The 21,891-nt window shown below is 40.4% G+C and overlaps 1 protein-coding gene across 1 annotated transcript in view; it reads left to right on the top strand.

The window, feature by feature from the left end:
- The window catches only part of FUZ (fuzzy planar cell polarity protein), a 368,361-nt gene that overhangs the window by 181,802 nt on the left and 164,668 nt on the right, over positions 1-21,891 (top strand). Inside the window, exon 6 of the mRNA XM_053690829.1 lies at positions 17,786-17,983. Within this exon, the coding sequence (XP_053546804.1) occupies positions 17,786-17,983 (198 nt within the window). The remainder of the gene's footprint in view (positions 1-17,785; positions 17,984-21,891) is intronic.

Below are 21,891 nucleotides of genomic sequence, written 5' to 3'. Positions count from 1 at the left end.
TCCGCGGACGGAACACGGGCAAGGATTCTATTCAAATCTATTTGTGGTTCCCAAGAAAGAGGGAACCTTCAGACCAATCTTGGACTTAAAAATCCTAAACAAATTCCTAAGAGTTCCATCATTCAAAATGGAGACTATTCGAACCATCCTTCCCATGATCCAAGAGGGTCAGTACATGACCACAGTGGACTTAAAGGATGCCTACCTTCACATACCGATTCACAAGGATCATTATCGGTACCTAAGATTTGCTTTCCTAGACAGGCATTACCAGTTTGTAGCTCTTCCCTTCGGATTAGCTACGGCTCCAAGAATCTTTACAAAAGTTCTGGGCTCACTTCTGGCGGTACTAAGACCGCGAGGCATAGCGGTGACTCCGTACCTAGACGACATTCTGATACAAGCGTCAAGTTTTCAAACTGCCAAGTCTCATACAGAGATAGTTCTGGCATTTCTGAGGTCGCATGGGTGGAAGGTGAACGTGGAAAAGAGTTCTCTATTACCACTTACAAGGGTTCCCTTTCTAGGGACTCTTATAGATTCTGTAGAGATGAAAATTTACCTGACGGAGGCCAGGTTATCAAAACTTCTAAATGCTTGCCGTGTCCTTCATTCCATTCCACACCCGTCAGTAGCTCAGTGCATGGAAGTAATCGGCTTAATGGTAGCGGCAATGGACATAGTACCATTTGCGCGCCTGCATCTCAGACCGCTGCAATTGTGCATGCTAAGTCAGTGGAATGGGGATTACTCAGATTTGTCCCCCCTGCTAAATCTGGATCAAGAGACCAGAGATTCTCTTCTATGGTGGCTTTCTCGGCCACATCTGTCCAAGGGGATGACCTTTTGCAGGCCAGATTGGACGATTGTAACAACAGACGCCAGCCTTCTAGGCTGGGGCGCAGTCTGGAACTCCCTGAAGGCTCAGGGACTATGGACTCAGGAGGAGAAACTCCTCCCAATAAATATTCTGGAATTAAGAGCAATATTCAATGCTCTCCTAGCTTGGCCTCAGTTAGCAACTCTGAGGTTCATCAGATTTCAGTCGGACAACATCACGACTGTGGCTTACATCAGCCATCAAGGGGGAACCAGAAGTTCCCTAGCGATGTTGGAAGTCTCAAAGATAATTCGCTGGGCAGAGTCTCACTCTTGCCACCTGTCAGCGATTTACATCCCAGGCAATGAGAACTGGGAGGCGGATTTTCTAAGTCGCCAGACTTTTCATCCAGGGGAGTGGGAACTTTATCTGGAGGTCTTTGCTCAACTTATTCATTGTTGGGGCAATCCAGATCTGGATCTCATGGCGTCTCGCCAGAACGCCAAGCTTCCTTGTTACGGATCCAGGTCCAGGGACCCGGGAGCGGTGCTGATAGATGCTCTGACAGCCCCTTGGGTCTTCAACATGGCTTATGTGTTTCCACCATTTCCGATGCTTCCTCGTTTGATTGCCAAGATCAAACAGGAGAGAGCTTCGGTGATTCTGATAGCGCCTGCATGGCCACGCAGGACCTGGTATGCAGACCAAGTGGAGATGTCGTCCTGCCCACCGTGGTCTCTGCCTCTGAGACAGGACCTTCTAATTCAGGGTCCTTTCAACCATCCAAATCTAATTTCTCTGAGGCTGACTGCATGGAGATTGAACGCTTGATTCTATCAAAGCGTGGCTTCTCGGAGTCGGTTATTGATACCTTAATACAGGCTAGGAAGCCTGTTACCAGAAGAATTTACCATAAGATATGGCGTAAATATTTATATTGGTGCGAATCCAAGAGTTACTCATGGAGTAAGGTTAGGATTCCTAGGATATTGTCTTTTCTACAAGAGGGTTTAGAAAAGGGCTTATCTGCTAGTTCGTTAAAGGGACAGATTTCTGCTCTGTCTATTCTTCTACACAAACGTCTGGCAGAAGTTCCAGACGTTCAGGCTTTTTGTCAGGCTAGGATTAAGCCTGTGTTTAAGACTGTTGCTCCGCCGTGGAGCTTAAACTTAGTTCGTAACGTTCTTCAAGGCGTTCCATTTGAACCCCTTCATTCCATTGATATCAAGCTGTTATCCTGGAAGGTTCTGTTTTTGATGGCTATTTCCTCGGCTCGAAGAGTCTCTGAGTTATCTGCCTTACATTGTGATTCTCCTTATCTGATTTTTCATTCAGACAAGGTAGTTCTGCGTACTAAACCTGGGTTCTTACCTAAGGTAGTTACTAACAGGAATATCAATCAAGAGATTGTTGTTCCATCACTGTGTCCTAACCCTTCTTCAAAGAAGGAACGACTTTTGCATAATCTGGACGTAGTCCGTGCCCTGAAGTTCTATTTGCAGGCAACTAAAGATTTTCGTCAAACTTCTTCCCTGTTTGTCGTTTACTCTGGACAGAGAAGAGGTCAAAAGGCTTTGGCTACCTCTCTCTCTTTTTGGCTTCGTAGCATAATACGTTTAGCCTATGAGACTGCTGGACAGCAGCCTCCTGAAAGGATTACAGCTCATTCTACTAGAGATGTGGCTTCCACCTGGGCCTTTAAAAATGAGTCCTCTGTTGAACAGATTTGCAAGGCTGCAACTTGGTCTTCACTTCACACTTTTTCAAAATTTTACAAATTTGACACTTTTGCTTCTTCGGAGGCTATTTTTGGGAGAAAGGTGCTTCAGGCAGTGGTTCCTTCTGTATAAAGTTCCTGCCTTGTCCCTCCCTTCATCCGTGTACTTTAGCTTTGGTATTGGTATTCCATAAGTAATGGATGACCCGTGGACTGACTAAACTTAACAAGAGAAAACATAATTTATGCTTACCTGATAAATTTATTTCTCTTGTAGTGTAGTCAGTCCACGGCCCGCCCTGTCTTTAAGGCAGATCTAAATTTTAATTAAACTCCAGTCACCACTGCACCCTATGGTTTCTCCTTTCTCGTCTGGTTTTGGTCGAATGACTGAATATGACATGTGAGGGGAGGAGCTATATAGCAGCTCTGCTTGGGTGATCCTCTTGCAGCTTCCTGTTAGGAAGAGATATATTCCATAAGTAATGGATGACCCGTGGACTGACTACACTACAAGAGAAATAAATTTATCAGGTAAGCATAAATTATGTTTTATGTAAGAACTTACCTGATAACTTCATTTCTTTCATATTAGCAAGAGTCCATGAGCTAGTGACGTATGGGATATACATTCCTACCAGGAGGGGCAAAGTTTCTCAAACCTCAAAATGCCTATAAATACACCCCTCACCACACCCACAATTCAGTTTAACGAATAGCCAAGAAGTGAGGTGATAAGAAAGGAGCGAAAGCATCAAAAATAAGGAATTGGAATAATTGTGCTTTATACAAAAAAATCATAACCACCACATAAAGGGTGGGCCTCATGGACTCTTGCTAATATGAAAGAAATGAATTTATCAGGTAAGTTCTTACATAAATTATGTTTTCTTTCATGTAATTAGCAAGAGTCCATGAGCTAGTGACGTATGGGATAGCAGATACCCAAGATGTGGAACTTCCACACAAGAGTCACTAGAGAGGGAGGGATAAAATAAAGACAGCCAATTCCGCTGAAAAAATAATCCACAGCCCAAATCAAAAAGTTTTAATCTTATAATGAAAAAAACTGAAATTATAAGCAGAAGAATCAAACTGAAACAGCTGCCTGAAGTACTTTTCTACCAAAAACTGCTTCAGAAGAAGAAAAAACATCAAAATGGTAGAATTTAGTAAAAGTATGCAAAGAAGACCAAGTTGCTGCTTTGCAAATTTGATCAACAGAAGCTTCATTCCTAAAAGCCCAGGAAGTAGAAACTGACCTAGTAGAATGAGCCGTAATCCTTTGAGGCGGGGACTTACCCGACTCTACATAAGCATGATGAATCAAAGACTTTAACCAAGATGCCAAAGAAATGGCAGAAGCCTTCTGACCTTTCCTGGAACCAGAAAAGATAACAAATAGACTAGAAGTCTTTCTAAAACCTTTAGTAGCTTCAACATAATATTTCAAAGCTCTTACTACATCCAAAGAATGTAAAGATCTCTCCATAGAATTCTTAGGATTAGGACACAATGAAGGGACAACAATTTCTCTACTAATGTTGTTAGAATTCACAACCTTAGGTAAAAATTTAAATGAAGTCCGTAACACCGCCTTATCCTACTGAAAAATCAGAAAAGGAGATTCACAAGAAAGAGCAGATAACTCAGAAACTCTTCTAGCAGAAGAGATGACCAAAAGGAACAACACTTTCCAAGAAAGTAATTTAATATCCAGAGAATGCATAGGTTCAAATGGAGGAGCCTGTAAAGGCCTCAGAACCAAATTAAGACTCCAAGGAGGAGAGATTGACTTAATGACAGGCTTGATACGAACCAAAGCCTGTACAAAACAATGAATATCAGGATGATTAGCAATCTTTCTGTGAAAAAGAACAGAAAGAGCAGAGAATTGACCTTTCAAAGAGCTTGCAGACAAACCCGTATCCAAACCATCCTGAAGAAACTGTAAAATTCTAGGAATTCTAAAAGAATGCCAAGAGAATTTATGAGAAGAACACCAAGAAATGTAAGTCTTCCAGACTCGGTAATAAATCTTTCTAGACACAGATTTACGAGCCTGTATCATAGTATTAATCACTGAGTCAGAGAAACCTCTATGACTAAGAATCAAGCGTTCAATCTCCATACCTTCAAATTTAATGATTTGAGATCCTGATGGAAAAATGGGCCTTGAGATAGAAGGTCTGGCCTTAACGGAAGTGTCCAAGGTTGGCAACTTGCCATCCGAACAAGATCCGCATACCAAAACCTGTGAGGCCATGCTGGAGCCACCAGCAATACAAACGAACGTTCCATTAGAATTTTGGAAATCACTTTTGGAAGAAGAACTAGAGGCGGAAAGATATAAGCAGGTTGATAATTCCAAGGAAGCGACAACGCGTTCACTGCTTCCGCCTGAGGATCCCTGGATCTGGACAGATACCTGGGAAGTTTCTTGTTTAGATGAGAGGACATCAGATCTATTTCTGGAAGTCCCCAGATTTGAACAATCTGAAGAAATACCTCTGGGTGAAGAGATCATTCGCCCGGATGTAACGTCTGGCGACTGAGATATTCCGCTTCCCAATTGTCTACATCTGGGATGTGAACCGCAGAGATTAGACAGAAGCTGGATTCCGCCCATACAAGTATCCGAGATACTTCTTTCATAGCCTGAGGACTGTGAGTCCCACCTTGATGATAGACATACGCCATGGTTGTGACATTGTCTGTCTGAAAACAAATAAACGATTCTCTCTTCAGAAGAGCCAGAACTGAAGAGCTCTGAAAATCGCACAGAGTTCCAAAATGTTGATTGGTAATTTCGCCTCCTGAAATTCCCAAACCCCCTGCGCTGTCAGAGATCCCCATACAACTCCCCAACCTGAAAGACTCGTATCTTTTGAGATCACAGTCCAGGTTGGACGAACAAAAGAGGCCCCTTGAATTAGACGATGGTGATTCAACCACCAAGTCAGAGAAGATCTAACATTGGGATTTAAGGATATTAATTGTGATATCTTTGTATAATCCCTGCACCACTGGTTCAGCATACAAAGCTGGAGAGGTCTCATGTGAAAACGAGCAAAAGGGATCGCGTCCGTTGCAGCAGTCATGAGACCTAGAATTTCCATGCACAAAGCTACCGAAGGGAATGATTGAGACTGAAGGTTTCGACAAGCTGAAACCAACTTCAGACGTCTCTTTTCTGTTAGAGACAAAGTCATGGACACTGAATCTATTTGAAAACCCAAAAAGGTTACCTTTGTCTGAGGAATCAAGGAACTCTTTGGTAAATTGATCCTCCAACCATGTCTTTGAAGAAACGACACAAGTTGATTCGTATGAGATTCTGCAGAATGTAAAGACTGAGCAAGTACCAAGATATCGTCCAAATAAGGAAATACCGCAATACCCTGTTCTCTGATTACAGAGAGAAGGGCACCGAGAACCTTTGAAAAGATCCTTGGAGATGTTGCTAGGCCAAACGGAAGGGCAACAAACTGGTAATGCTTGTCTAGAAAAGAGAATCTCAGGAACTGATAGTGATCTGGATGAATTGGAATATGAAGATATGCATCCTGTAAGTCTATTGTAGACATATAATGCCCTTGCTGAACAAAAGGCAGAATAGTCCTTATAGTCACCATTTTGAATGTTGGTATCCTTACATAACGATTCAATATTTTTAGATCCAGAACTGGTCTGAAGGAATTTTCCTTCTTTGGTACAATGAATAGATTTGAATAAAACCCCAGACCCCGTTCCAGAACTGGAACTGGCACAATTACCCCAGCCAACTCTAGGTCTGAAACACATTTCAGAAACGCCTGAGCCTTCACTGGGTTTACTGGAATGCGTGAGAGAAAAAATCTTCTCACAGGCGGCCTTACCTTGAAACCTATTCTGTACCCTTGTGAAACAATGTTCTGAATCCAAAGACTGTGAATCGAATTGATCCAAATATCTTTGAAAAATCGTAACCTGCCCCCTACCAGCTGTGCTGGAATGAGGGCCGCACCTTCATGTGGATTTGGGAGCTGGTTTTGACTTTCTAAAAGGCTTGGATTTATTCCAGACTGGAGAAGGTTTCCAAACGGAAACCGTTCCTTTAGGGGAACTGTCAGGCTTCTGTTCCTTATTCTGACGAAAGGAACAAAAACGATTAGCAGCCCTATATTTACCTTTAGATTTTTTGTCCTGAGGCAAAAAGGTTCCTTTCCCCCCAGTAACAGTTGAAATTATAGAATCCAACTGTGAACCAAATAATTTATTACTTTGGAAAGAAAGAGAAAGCAATGTTGACTTAGAAGTCATATCTGCATTCCAAGATTTAAGCCATAAAGCTCTTCTAGCTAAAATAGCTAAAGACATATACCTGACAACAATTCTAATGATATCAAAAATGGCATCACAAACAAAGTTATTAGCATGTTGAAGAAGTTTAACAATGCTATAAGCATTATGGTCTGACACTTGTTGCGCTAAAGCCTCCAACCAGAAAGTGGAAGCTGCAGCAACATTAGCCAAATAAATAGCAGGTCTAAGAAGATTACCTGAACATAAATAAGCTCTCCTTAGAAAGGATTCAAGCTTCCTATCTAAAGGATACTTAAAGGAAGTACTATCCGCCGTAGGAATAGTAGTACGTTTAGCAAGAGTAAATATAGCCCCATCAACTTTAGGGATTTTGTCCCAAAATTCTAATCTATCAGATGGCACAGGGTACAATTTCTTAAACCTTGGAGAAGGAGTAAATGAAGTACCCAGACTATTCCATTCCCTAGAAATTACTTCTGAAATAGCATCAGGAACTGGAAAAACTTCTGGAATAACTACATGAGGTTTAAAAACCGAATTTAAACGCTTAGTAGATTTAGTATCAAGAGGACTAGACTCTTCCATATCTAATGCAATCAACACTTCAAGTAAAGAACGAATAAACTCCATCTTAAATAAATATGAAGATTTATCAGTGTCAATATCTGATGCAGAATCTTCTGAACCAGATAGATCCTCATCAGAAACAGATAAGTCAGAATAATGGCGGTCACTTAAAAATTCATCTGACATATGAGAAGTTTTAAAAGACCTTTTACGTTTACTGGAAGGAGGAATAACAGACAGAGCCTTCCTAATAGAATTAGAAACAAATTATTTTACATTAACAGGGACATCCTGAACATTAGATGTTGAAGGAAAAACAACAGGTAAAGGATTTTTACTAATGGAGACATTATCTGCGTTAGAAAGTTTATCATGACAACTAACACAAACAACAGCCGGAGGTACCGTTACCAAAAGTTTACAACAAATGCACTTAACTTTGGTAGAACCAGCATCAGGCAGCGTCTTTCCAGAAGTAGATTCTGATCCAGGGTCAGGTTGTGACATCTTGCAATAGAAAAAACAACATATAAAGCAAAATTATCAAATTCCTTAAATGACAGTTTCAGGAATGGGAAAAAATGCAAAATAAACAAGCCTCTAGCAACCAGAAGCAATGAAAAAGTGAGACTTAAATAATGTGAAAAAAGGTGGAGACAAGTATGACGCCCACATTTTTTGGCGCCAAGAATGACGCCCACATTATTGGCCCCAAGTAACGCCCATATTTTTTGGCGCCAAGTATGACGCCACATCCTCTGGCGCCGAAAACGACGCCCACATTTTTTGGCGCAAGAAAACGTCTATCACACATACGTCAAAAAATGACGCAACCACGAACAAACTTCCGGCGTCAACTATGGCGCCGGAAATGACAAAATTTTGCGCCAAAAAAGTTTGCGCCAAGAATGACGCAATAAATTGAAGCATTTTCTGCCCCCGCAAGCCTCACAGCCCGCAGGGAAAAAAGTCAATTGAAAATTTTCCAGGTAAGAAAAAAATATTTATTCATATGCATTATCCCAAATAATGAAACTGACAGTCTGAATGAAGGAATACTGATTATCCTGAATCATGGCAAATATAAGTTTAAACACATATATTTAGAACTTTACATATAAAGTGCCCAACCATAGCTTAGAGTGTTATAAATAAAATAAGACTTACTTACCCTAAGACACTCATCTACATATAGTAGATAGCCAAACCAGTACTGAAACGAGAATCAGTAGAGGTAATGGTTTATAAGAGTATATCATCAATCTGATAAGGGAGGTAGGAGAAGAAATCTCTACGACCGATAACAGAGAACCCATGAAATAGATCCCCTAGAGGAAGACCATTGTATTCAAATAGGCAATACTCTCTTCACATCCCTCTGACATTCACTGCACTCTGAGAGGAAAACCGGGCTTCAGCCTGCTGCGAATCTAGCACAAACTTACTTCACCACCTCCACGGGAGGCAAAGTTTGTAAAACTGAATTGTGGGTGTGGTGAAGGGTGTATTTATAGGCATTTTGAGGTTTGGGAAACTTTGCCCCTCCTGGTAGGAATGTATATCCCATACGTCACTAGCTCATGGACTCTTGCTAATTACATGAAAGAAAAGTCATGCTGCTGTTCATTTGGTGCATATACGTTACATAACGTAACCTGCATGCCCTGAATGTTCCCCCTAACTATGAGAAACATACCGGGGGGTAGTTATCAAGCCGTCAACCTCAAATACGCTGCGTATTCCGCAGCGTATTTGTGGCGAGGCTGATACGCCTTAGTTATCAAAGGCTCGAGACCGGCAAAAGTAGAATTTTGTGACGTCAGCTTCGATCCGCCGGACTCAGTCCGACACAGATCGATTCTTACGTCACTCCAGATGTTCCGCACACAAGTGCGGCACATTCTCACTACTTTTGCTAGCTATCAAAAAACTAGCAGGTACGCTCGGCACTTTTACGGCCCAGCGTACCTGGTTTTCAAAGCGCCAGCCTGGAGGCGGCGGATCCCATAGGAATCAATGGGAGTCTGACCATAGCGAAAGTACAAGTTCGCTGCTGACAGACATCCCATTGATTTCTATGGGAGCTGTCTACACCTAACACCCTAACATGTACCCCGAGTCTAAACACCACTAATCTGACCCCCCCTACACCGCCGCAACTAAATAAAGTTATTACCCCCTAAACCGCCGCTCCCGGAGCCCACTGCAAGCTACTCTATACATATTAACCCCTAAACCGCCGCTCCCTGAGCCCACCGCAACTATAATAAATGTATTAACCCCTAAACCGCCGCTCCCTGAACCCGCCGCAACCTATATTAAATGTATTAACCCCTATCCTGCCCCCCCTACACCGTCGCCACCTATAATAAATTTATTAACCCCTAATCTGCCCCCCCCACACCGTCGCCACCTATAATAAATGTATTAACCCCTATCCTGCCCCCCACTACGCCGCCGCCACTGTAATAAAATTATTAACCCCTAAACCTAACCCTAACCCTAACGCCCCCCTAACTTAAATATTAATTAAATAAATCTAAATATAAATATAATTATATTCTAGCTATCTTAGGATTTATTTTTATTTTACAGGTACCTTTCAATTTATTTTAACCATGTACAATAACTATTAAATAGTTATTAACTATTTAATAGCTTACCTAGCTAAAATAAAGAGAAATGTACCTGTGAAATAAATCCTAACCTAAGTTACAATTACACCTAACACTACACTATACTTTAATAAATTATTCCTATTTAAAAATAAATACTTACCTGTAAAATAAACCCTAAGATAGCTACAATGTAATTAATAATTATATTATAGCTATCTTAGGATTTATATTTATTTTACAGGTTACTTTGTATTTATTTTAGCTAGTTAGAATAGTTATTAAATAGTTATTAACTATTTAATAACTACCTAGCTAAAAGAAATACAAAATTACCTGTAAAATAAATCCTAACTTAAGTTACAATTAAACCTAATACTACACTATCATTAAATTAACTAAATAAACTACCTACAAAGAACTACAATGAAATACAATTACATAAACTAACTAAAGTACAAAAAATAAAAAAAGCTAAGTTACAAAAAATAAAAAATTAAGTTACAAACATGTTAAAAATATTACAACAATTTTAAGCTACTTACACCTAATCTAAGCCCCCTAATAAAATAACAAACCCCCCCAAAATAAAAAAAATCCCTACCCTATTCTAAATTACATAAATTTCAAAGCTCTTTTACCTTACCAGCCCTTAAAAGGGCCATTTGTGGGGGCATGCCCCAAAAAGTTCAGCTCTTTTGCCTGTAAAATAAAAATACAACCCCCCCCCAACATTAAAACCCACCACCCACATACCCCTAATCTAACCCAAACCCCCCTTACAAAAACCTAACACTAATCCCCTGAAGATCATCCTACCTTGAGTCGTCTTCACTCAGCCGAGCCACCGATGGAACTGAAGAGGACATCCGGAGCGGAAGAAGTTAATCCTCCAAGCGGCGCTGAAGAAATCTTCCATCCTATGAAGTCATCATCCAGGCGGCGCTGAAGAAGTCTTCGATCCGGCCGATGTCATCTTCAAAGAGGCGCTGAAGAGGTCTTCTATCCGGGCGAAGTCATCTTCCAAGCCGGGTCTTGAATCTTCCTTCCGCCGACGCGGAACCACCTTCTTCACCGACGGACTACGACGAATGACGGCTCCTTTAAGGGACGTCATCCAAGATGGCGTCCCCTCAATTCCGATTGGCTGATAGGATTCTATCAGCCAATCGGAATTAAGGTAGGAAAATCTGATTGGCTGATGGAATCAGCCAATCAGATTGAGCTCGCATTCTATTGGCTGTTCCGATCAGCCAATAGAATGCGAGCTCAATCTGATTGGCTGATTGGATCAGCCAATCGGATTGAACTTGAATCTGATTGGCTGATTCCATCAGCCAATCAGATTTTCCTACCTTAATTCCGATTGGCTGATAGAATCCTATCAGCCAATCGGAATTGAGGGGACGCCATCTTGGATGACGTCCCTTAAAGGAGCCGTCATTCGTCGTAGTCCGTCGGTGAAGAAGGTGGTTCCGCGTCGGCGGAAGGAAGATTCAAGACCCGGCTTGGAAGATGACTTCGCCCGGATAGAAGACCTCTTCAGCGCCTCTTTGAAGATGACATCGGCCGGATCGAAGACTTCTTCAGCGCCGCCTGGATGATGACTTCATCGGATGGAAGATTTCTTCAGCGCCGCTTGGAGGATTAACTTCTTCCGCTCCGGATGTCCTCTTCAGTTCCATCGGTGGCTCGGCTGAGTGAAGACGACTCAAGGTAGGATGATCTTCAGGGGATTAGTGTTAGGTTTTTGTAAGGGGGGTTTGGGTTAGATTAGGGGTATGTGGGTGGTGGGTTTTAATGTTGGGGGGGGGTTGTATTTTTATTTTACAGGCAAAAGAGCTGAACTTTTTGGGGCATGCCCCCACAAATGGCCCTTTTAAGGGCTGGTAAGGTAAAAGAGCTTTGAAATTTATGTAATTTAGAATAGGGTAGGGATTTTTTTTATTTTGGGGGGGTTTGTTATTTTATTAGGGGGCTTAGATTAGGTGTAAGTAGCTTAAAATTGTTGTAATATTTTTAACATGTTTGTAACTTAATTTTTTATTTTTTGTAACTTAGCTTTTTTTATTTTTTGTACTTTAGTTAGTTTATGTAATTGTATTTCATTGTAGTTCTTTGTAGGTAGTTTATTTAGTTAATTTAATGATAGTGTAGTATTAGGTTTAATTGTAACTTAAGTTAGGATTTATTTTACAGGTAATTTTGTATTTCTTTTAGCTAGGTAGTTATTAAATAGTTAATAACTATTTAATAACTATTCTAACTAGCTAAAATAAATACAAAGTAACCTGTAAAATAAATATAAATCCTAAGATAGCTATAATATAATTATTAATTACATTGTAGCTATCTTAGGGTTTATTTTACAGGTAAGTATTTATTTTTAAATAGGAATAATTTATTAAAGTATAGTGTAGTGTTAGGTGTAATTGTAACTTAGGTTAGGATTTATTTCACAGGTACATTTCTCTTTATTTTAGCTAGGTAAGCTATTAAATAGTTAATGACTATTTAATAGTTATTGTACATGGTTAAAATAAATTGAAAGGTACCTGTAAAATAAAAATAAATCCTAAGATAGCTAGAATATAATTATTATTTATATTGTAGCTATATTAGGGTTTATTTTAAAGGTAAGTATTTAGTTTTAAATAGGATTCATTTACTTAATAAGAGTTAATTTATTTAGATTTATTTAATTAATATTTAAGTTAGGGGGGCGTTATGGTTAGGGTTAGGTTTAGGGGTTAATCATTTTATTACAGTGGCGGCGGCGTAGTGGGGGGCAGGATAGGGGTTAATAAATTTATTATAGGTTGCGGCGGGTTCATGGAGCGGCGGTTTAGGGGTTAAACTATTTATTTAGTTGCGGAGAGGTGCGGGATCAGCAGGATAGGGGTTAATAATTTTATAATAGAGGGCGACGGTATAGGGGGGGCAGGATAGGGGTTACTAGGTATAATGTAGGTGGCAGCGGTGTCCGGGAGCGGCGGTTTAGGGGTTAATACATTTATAAGAGTTGCGGCAGGGTCTAGGAGCGGCGGTTTAGGGGTTAATACATTTATAAGAGTTGCGGCAGGGTCTAGGAGCGGCGGTTTAGGGGTTAATACATTTATAAGAGTTGCGGCGGGGTCTAGGAGCGGCGGTTTAGGGGTTAGTAACTTTATTTAGTTGCGGGGGGCTCCGGGGGCGCCGGTATAGGGGGCAGAACAGTGCAGTTTAGTGTGAGTGCTTAGTGACAGGCTAGCAATAAAGCTGGGAAAAAGCCGAAGGGCAGCGAGATCGGATGAGTGATAACTGTCACAGTCCGCTGCTCATCGCCCCGCGGCTTTTTGACAGCTTTATTTGATAACTTAGGCGACCGTATTCAAGGTCCGCGGCGGCGAAGGTAGGCGAGCTTAGGCGGACGTATTGGGCCGGCGAAGCCAGAAAAGTAGACGGCTTGATAACTAGCCCCCACCTTCCTTATCCCTTATTACCTCTTCTTTTGTGAATTGTAGTGAGTTATGAATGAGAATTGATACCCCCCCTTTTTTTTCGTCAGACGTGGCGTGATAGTGCTGCGTAAAATACTTGTCCCAATATCTAGGAATTTGCTGGTGTATAAAATGGGTCTCTTGGAGAAATATAATTTGCGCCCTCAGGTTATGATATTGAGTGAGTGCTGTTTTTCTTTTAATATTGGTGTTTAGACCTCTTACATTATGGGAAATTATCTGTAGCTTATCAGTCATGTGTAACTAGCCCCCCCCCACAGACTCCCAATACCTGTACAACTTCTTTGTACCTAATCTTTGAATTTCTACTGCTCTCTTAAATTCGGCTCTATAATGGAGAAACTTTCCAGTGAACTGCTCGGTGGTACTTAAAACAAGAAAAAACAACCAAATATTAAACATAATCAAACAATTATCCAACATGGATATTTTAAAACAATTTTTGTTTGTCTTCATATATATTTCCCTCTAATAGGGTATGCAGTTACAGCTAACATTTGATACATTCTGAAGCACTAGTATTGCAAACGGGTTTTCAAAACTTAGAGGGAACAAATAGCCTCTTTTTTTTGGGTATATAGTCATAGTGGCCTAAACCTTTTGGCAATCATGCAACCTTTAACCTCTTATCTACTTTTTAAATGGAACTTATCAAGACAACTACATCTAATCATCGTTGCTTAACCAGAGAGGTGCTATACCTCTCCCTATCTCCTACCCTCATCACCATCCTACCAAAGCAGCTTGAATCTCCCTAGGACTCCTCCATTTTTTCAATCTTAGAGTCTCTAAATTGGAGATCATTGTGCTAAAGTGTATTAACTCAAATTGTCTACTCCCCAAGGGAAGGCAAAGACTAAATGTTTTAACATCTGAACTGATCTTCAGGGTCTCTTGTGAGAATCCTCTTGATTGTAGCATTGGTTTTCTGTTATTGTCTCTTTGGTCTTCAGGAATGTCTGGACAATCCAGCTTGAGAAGCTGGCATATCTCTGGAATGTCTTGCTTCTCTTTGATGGTGGAGGTTTTTCCTTCATGGTGTACATGTAGAGCAAACGGGAATCCCCATCTGTAAATAATCTGACTTTTTATGTAGCAACTGCGTCAATGGGCGAAGGGCATATCTAATAATAATTTAATACATAAGTCCTGATAAAACTGCAAAATTGATCCTTGAAATTTAAATGTTGGCTTTTTCCTAGCCGCAGCCATAATTTCTTCTTTTTCCTGAAATCTTAGTAGTTTAGTTATAACATCCCTTGGAGGATCAGTGTCCTTAGGTTTTGCTCTTAGAGCTCTATGGGCTCTTTCCATCTGGAACTTTCCCTCTAGTGATGAGTTTGTGATAGCTTGGAATAACTGAAGAAGGTAATTATTTAGATCTGTTGCAGCAATTGTTTCTGGAATACCTTTTAATCGTATATTATGCCTCCGACTCCTATTCTCCAGATCTTCCAGATTTTCATGAATTTCTACTAGTTCTTGCTGTTGGTCAGCGACTTGTTGCAAAATATTAGTTATATCTTCCTCCAAAGTTTCTTCTTTCTCCTCAAGGGATTCTAGTCTTGTTCCCAACTCTAATATGTCCTGCTTGATTTCAGTGAGGCTGTTTGTGACCGTGCTTTGGAGGGTATCCATCTTTTCCCACATCTTGTTAAAGATTGAGGTTATATCTTGTTTAGAGACAAGATTTATAATGTCCTTTTTGGTTACAGGCGTATTACTTCCCCCTGTGGAAATTGCTTCTGTATTAGTATCCATTTCCTCCTAATGCATGATCAATTATTTTCCCTGATATTTATCCCCTTTAGCAGATCTAAAGAAAATGTTGGCAGGAGCAGGTTTAATTGGCGTTGTTGTCTTGTTTTGCCTCCTAGCTGTCATATTGTTGTTTGAGAATCAACCCAGGGGAGTGTGTAATCCTTTTCTGATTATCACTTATATATAACTATTGCGCCTTGAAAAATTAAAAGTTCAATCGCGGTCAAAAGAGCTTTGAACTGGTTTTCTTGTTATATGGACCAAACAAGGGACCTACAAATCCTGATGCGCAGTAGCTATCTTTTTGGGTACTATTATAAAAGATGGATACAGTCTCTAAGGGATAGACAGCTCTTAGCTTATCAGCTTAATCCGTTATTCCTTTTGCCTCCTTTGGGAGCCCTTTGCAACTTCCATATTTGCTGCTTATAATATTTGTCTTCTAGCCCTCAACAGTGCTAACATATGGTGCGTAGTGTAAGTTTACTTGTGACACATTATGCTGAATTTAATGTCTGCTTTGCGGCCATGCCATCCATGCTGATCTGCACACCCACGTGGCTAAATCCTCCTCATGGCGGTTCCTCGCTCTGATCTCTACCGCCTCTCTATCTGTTATTCTGCTGTCATAAATAGCATTTATATGCTTACCAGAATCGTAAGTGTCCTCCAGGCATTACAACTTACTCCTTCATGTAAGCCCTCCTGACCGCAACGCGATCTGCCGTTTTGAGGCCCCTGCTGTGCGCTCACTGTACTCCGTTGTGTCATAGCTTGTGTGCAGGGGACCCGTTTTTTATATGCAATACCCCACTTTTAGCTGCAACTATATACGGATCACTTTGTTCAAACGTCCTCCATCATGCTCGCCTAGGCTCCGCCCCCCTGGCATCTATCTTTAAACATACAAGGGCTATGTGCTGGAGAAATTGTGATGAAGCGGGAGATTTCCAACATATATGGTGGACATGCCTTTAATTACCTAAAATTACCCGTTACTTAAATGTGCTAGATGATTGATTCCTAGGAATTGGAAATCAACCACCATTCCATCTTTATCAGACTGGAAATCCCTTGTTACGCGCTCATTGGCTTTAGAGAAATACCAATATGTAAACACCAAAAGGTTAAACAAGTTTCTTGCTATGAATTTCTTATTGGAGGGATATTGTAATTCTCATACATGATTCACCTTCCAAATGCCATACAGTAAATATATAAATCCTATTTAATGAGTACTATATGTCAACCGAGATTGAATTTTTATACTAAATTTGTACTACTTATAAGATAAGCTAATACATGATGTTGCCTGTGATAAGCTGTAAGATGTATCAGCATATTTATATAATAGTTTTATATTTTTTCTACCATTTTGAAAATGTACAATAATTTTTTTTTAAAATGACAATCAGTAACAATGTACAAAATGTTATATTTTGTTTCCTTAATAAAAGAAATATTACAAAAAAAAAATCTTTTCCCCTCTCCACTCTTGGACCCCCTACCCTCTATTCCACCTCCCTCCCTGCTCTCTGCATTTATTTTTTCTGCAGTGTAGTGGTCCCACCCGTTACCCGCCCCTCCCTCTCCCCTCCAGCGGTCGGACGCCAACCCGCCTCCCTCCTAACCCTCCCACACCACCAACGATCAGCACCACCACTACCCGATGCAGAGAGGTACACATAGTGTCTTTCTCTGCATCGGTCACTCTGCAAATCTATTCCTGCACTGCCCCACTCGTGAGGCATGTAGAAATAGAGCGATCTCGTCACTGTTAGCTAGATTGTGGCCCGAGACAGCAGCGTCATACAGGGTACGGCGCTGGCCCTTAAGGGTTACCTATATTCTACCATTTTGCTCTTTTTGCTTCTTCTGAAGCAGCCTTTGGTAGGAAAGTATTTCAGGTTGTTGTTTCTAGTTGATGTGGGACTCTTTCTTTGTTTATTTTTGTTCTTCACATGATAAAAAAACACAACTCTTTTTTTAGTGTTGTGGAAAGAAAAGAAATGTTTTATGATATATCATTCTAGTCCCGCGCTTATTACTCATGGACTTCACTGCTTGGTTATTAGTTTTCCAGGAGTAATAGATTGTGTACTCTCACCACCTGTTTAAAAGAAAACATAATTAATGCTTACCTGATAAATTAATTTATTTCATGGTGCTGAGAGTCCAGTTAGCATTTTTTTTGCACCTCTTTTTTTTTTCCCTTTTCATTTTTTGGCTCTATTTTCCTTTTTCTGCCTATTTTTGCTTGGCTATACGACAGAATAGTTATCGTAGACGTGGGAGGGGTTTATAGGGCTCTAAGTGTTTGGGGATCTTTGCCTCCTCCTATGGGTCAAGAAGAGTAATTCCTAGGAGTAATGGATCATAGACTTGTACTACCATGAAAGAAATTAATTTGTCAGGTAAAGCATTATGTTTTTTCTTTTTTTTTTCTTTTTCTTATTTCTAGGTAACATTTAGTATTTTCCTATTTTATCTTTATTTGCAGGAATGCCTTGACAGTTTCACTCAGGCTGCAGAAAGTAACTTTGGGTGTCTCATGGCAGGAGGAAAAGTAGTGGTCGCCACAGAGAAGTGGTGGAGGCTAGCAACTCAAGAGGTGATGTTATTGAACTGGTTGGTGGCTTCTCTTGCACCACATTCCTCACGAGACTACCCAGTATATCTTCCTCAAGGTAGCCCCACGGTAAGAAGTGATTAAAAATGTGCTAGGATTAAGTGCAATAGTTCCACCAAAGCCAACCAGTTGATGTATACAGGCAGTGACATGGCTTGTATAGTATTTCCTAGTAAATCACCACAGCCATTTCATGACTATAGATTTTAAAACATAGATTTTGACAATAGTTAAAGACCATCTAGTCTGCTATATTTCTCTTGTGTAGTCTTACTTAATCATCAAAACTCTCTTATGCATCCATTATGGGGTCACTGTAGTACTTCCATGGAAAAAGTCTTACCACGAGTCAACCACTGATTCGGGAAAATGCCTATGCAGATTACTTCTGAACCTGAAGCTTCCTGGTATTTGCTACTCACTGCTAAGTGAATTTGAAAGATATAACATACTCAGGAATACTTTTTACACTACAGATTCATGTTATGGTGCCTTAGTTGATTCAAGCAGTTATACTTCTGTTCATGTATTTTCTTTTCTTTCTTCAAACTCCAAATGCCTATTCTCACCACAAGAGGCCTTACAGCCAATAACCTTGCATACACTTTAATTTCTCTATTTTACAACTGCTCAATATCTTAATTTCCTTTTGATATATATATATATATATATATATATATATATATATATATATATATATATATATATATATATATATATATATATATAATAGAAGAGACAAGCACTCCAGACTCCAGTCACAAATGCCTCTGTGAACTGGTCTTGGAGCACTGCCTCAATCTGCGGCAGATCTGATTTGTTTGTATAGATTACTGTGTCATCTGCAGTACAGTTGAGGATTTGCAGAAATTTGGCAGATCATTTAAAAATAATGTGAATAGTAGGGGGCCGAGAATGGAACCTTAGGGAACACCACACATAACTTGGAGAGGGAAATGGAGACATACTGTGATCGATCCGATACAGATGATAGAAATAAAGTATATATATATATAATGATCTCTGGTCACAAAATCATGATACAACAATAGTAATAAAAGTCTTTCACATTTAAAATAATACAATATATTAGTATCTCTTAATATATATATATATATATATATATATATATATATATATATATATATAATATTAAAAATGTGTCTAGTTAAATCCAACATTTAGTGATAGGTAGCCGGTAGGTATTCCACTTACAAGATTTTACCTCAATACTATGAGGTAAGTTGCCGCATCTGTGAGGGTACACCTCCGGTTTGGCTCAGAAACTTGATCTATGGCAGAAGCTGATTAGGTCTTCCCCTCCTGGAGTATGGTGTAATGCTTCCAAATAGGAGTTCCTCTGTGTCTCTCTGTGTGCTTGTCTTTTATTTTCAATCCAGTTACATCCCAACGTTTCGGTCGAGGCACTGGAGCTTTGTCAAGGGAAACTTCACACAAGTTCACAGAATATTCCAAACAGCATATGCTGTTGTAAGTGGAATACCTACCGGCTACCTATCACTAAATGTTGGATTTAACTAGACAAATTTTTATTATTATATATATTTTTGAGATACTTATATATTGTATTATTTTAAATGCGAAAGACTTTTATCACTAATGTTGTATCATGATTTTGTGACCAGAGAGCATTCTATAGCGCTAGCTCAATCTCTCTCTGTTGTAACTATTTACTTAGAACTAACTCAGTCCCTGTGATTGGATTTTTAGGTTTATCCCCTGAGCTTGTATCAGCTGTGTTTGATTTATCTTTGTCTTTTCTGAATTGAGTGCTATAGTGCTGACTTTTGTGCAGCTTACCTATCTTCTTTTGGGTGTTTAGGGATTCTATTGTATATTTGAGATATTGGGGCCTATCTATCAAGCTCCGAATGGAGCCTGATGCCCCGTGTTTCTGACGAGCCTGCACGCTCGCAAGAAACAGCAGTTATGAAGCAGTGGTCACAAAGACCGCTGCTCCATAACCTGTCCGCCTGCTCTGAGCAGGCGGACAGACATCGCCGGAAATCAACCCGATCGGGTTGATTGACACCCCCCTGCTGGCGGCCACTGGCCGCGAGTCTGCAGGGGGCGGCGTTGCACCAGCAGCTCTTGTGAGCTGCTGTTGCAATGCTGAATACGGCGAGCGTATTGCTCGCCGTATTCAGCGAGGACTGGCAGGCCTGATCCGCACTGTCGGATCAGGTCCGCCAGACTTTCTTAAATAGGGGCCATTGCCTTTACTACTCTGTATACATTGTTACCAATACACCAGAGGATTCTGGGTAAGGTAAGCAAGTTAGATATGCAATACCACAGGCTTTTTGGCTTTTGTACCGTGTTAAAACAAAAGGGAATTTGCTATTGGGGCAAGTGCAACAGAAACAAAACCACTTCTGGACAGCTGTTTCGTGCTCAGCAGAAGAGAGGTTTTGATTAGCTGCTCAGTGGCGCTCGTTTCTAAGGCAAAAGCAATATTTATTTAAAGGGACATGAAACCCCAAATCTTTCTTTCAGATAGAGCATACAATTTTAAACAACTTTCCAATTTACTTCTTCATTCTCTTTATTATTATGATTATTATTATCATTTTTTTGTAGAGCCACAACAGATTCTGCAGCGCTATAAACAAATGCGAAGTACAACAAAACAATTATAGGGATCAAATGGGTAGTTGTAGTCAACTCTTAAGAAGGTGATCTACAAACAGCTGGACTCTTAGGCTTACATGCTAAGGGGGTTCAGGGGATAGCAATGGACGAGAGGAACTGGTATAAAGAAAGGTTAGTGTAGGTTGTATGCATCCCTGAACAATAGAGTCTTTAGGGAGCGCTTGAAGATTTCAAAACTAGGGGAGAGTCTTGTGGAGCGAGGCAGAGAGTTCCACACGATGGGAGCCAGTTTGGAGAAGTCCTGTAAACGGGAGTGTGATGAGGTAACAAGAGAGGAGGAGAGTAGGAGGGCATGAGCAGAGCGAAGGGGACGGGATGGAGAGTATCTGGAGACAAGGTCTGAGATATAGGGGGGAGCAGTGCAGTTGAGGGCTTTGTGTGTCAGAGTGAGAATTTTGTGTTTGATCCTAGAGGCAAGAGGAAGCCAGTGAAGGGATTGGCAGAGAGGTGCAGCAGATGAAAAGCAACATGTAAGGAAGATGAGCCTGTCAGAGGCATTCATTATGGATTGTAAAGGAGCTAGGCGGCAGCTAGGTAGACCAGAGAGGACGGAGTTGCAGTAATCGAGGCGGGAAAGGATGAGAGAGTGGATTAAAATCTTAGTTGTGTCTTGTGTAAGGAAGTGTCTAATTTTAGAGATGTTTTTAAGGTGGAAGCGGCAGGCTTTAGCCAAGGACTGAATGTGAGGAGGGAAAGAAAGATCTGAGTCAAATGTGACCCCGAGACAACGGGCATGTGGGGTAGGGGGGAAATGATGGAGTTGTCGACAGTTATAGAGAGATTGGGGGTGAAGATTTTGGAATAAGGGGGAAAAATAAGGAGCTCAGTTTTGAAGAGATTTAGCTTGAGGTAGTGAGAGGACATCCAGGAAGAGATGTGAGAAAGACAGTTAGTGACACGGGTTAGCAAGGAAGGAGATAGGTCTGGTGCAGAGAAGTAGATTTGGGTGTCGTCGGCATAGAAATGATATTGGAATTCTCTTTGTATTCTTTTTTGAAAAAGCAGCAATGCATTAGTGGGAGCTAGTTAATGCATTGGGTGAGACAATAACATGAGGCATATGTGTGCAGCCACCAATCAGCAGCTTCTGAGCCTATCTAGGTAGAAAAAAGGATACCAAGAGAACAAAACAAATTGGATAACAGAAGTAAATTGGAAAGTTTTGTAAAATTACATGCTCTATCTGAATCCTGAAAAAAAATGTGATTTTCATGTCATGCGAGTTATGGTGGAGATAAAACATGAGATTTAAAATCCTCCATTTCATAAAAGTAAGAGCAATTGAATTATTGCATAGGCAGTTA

Source organism: Bombina bombina, chromosome 8 (assembly GCF_027579735.1).
Source record: "Bombina bombina isolate aBomBom1 chromosome 8, aBomBom1.pri, whole genome shotgun sequence".
Lineage (NCBI taxonomy): Eukaryota > Metazoa > Chordata > Amphibia > Anura > Bombinatoridae > Bombina > Bombina bombina.
The sequence above is the reverse complement of the archived record's forward strand: the minus strand, read 5'-3'. Positions and strand labels throughout refer to the sequence as shown.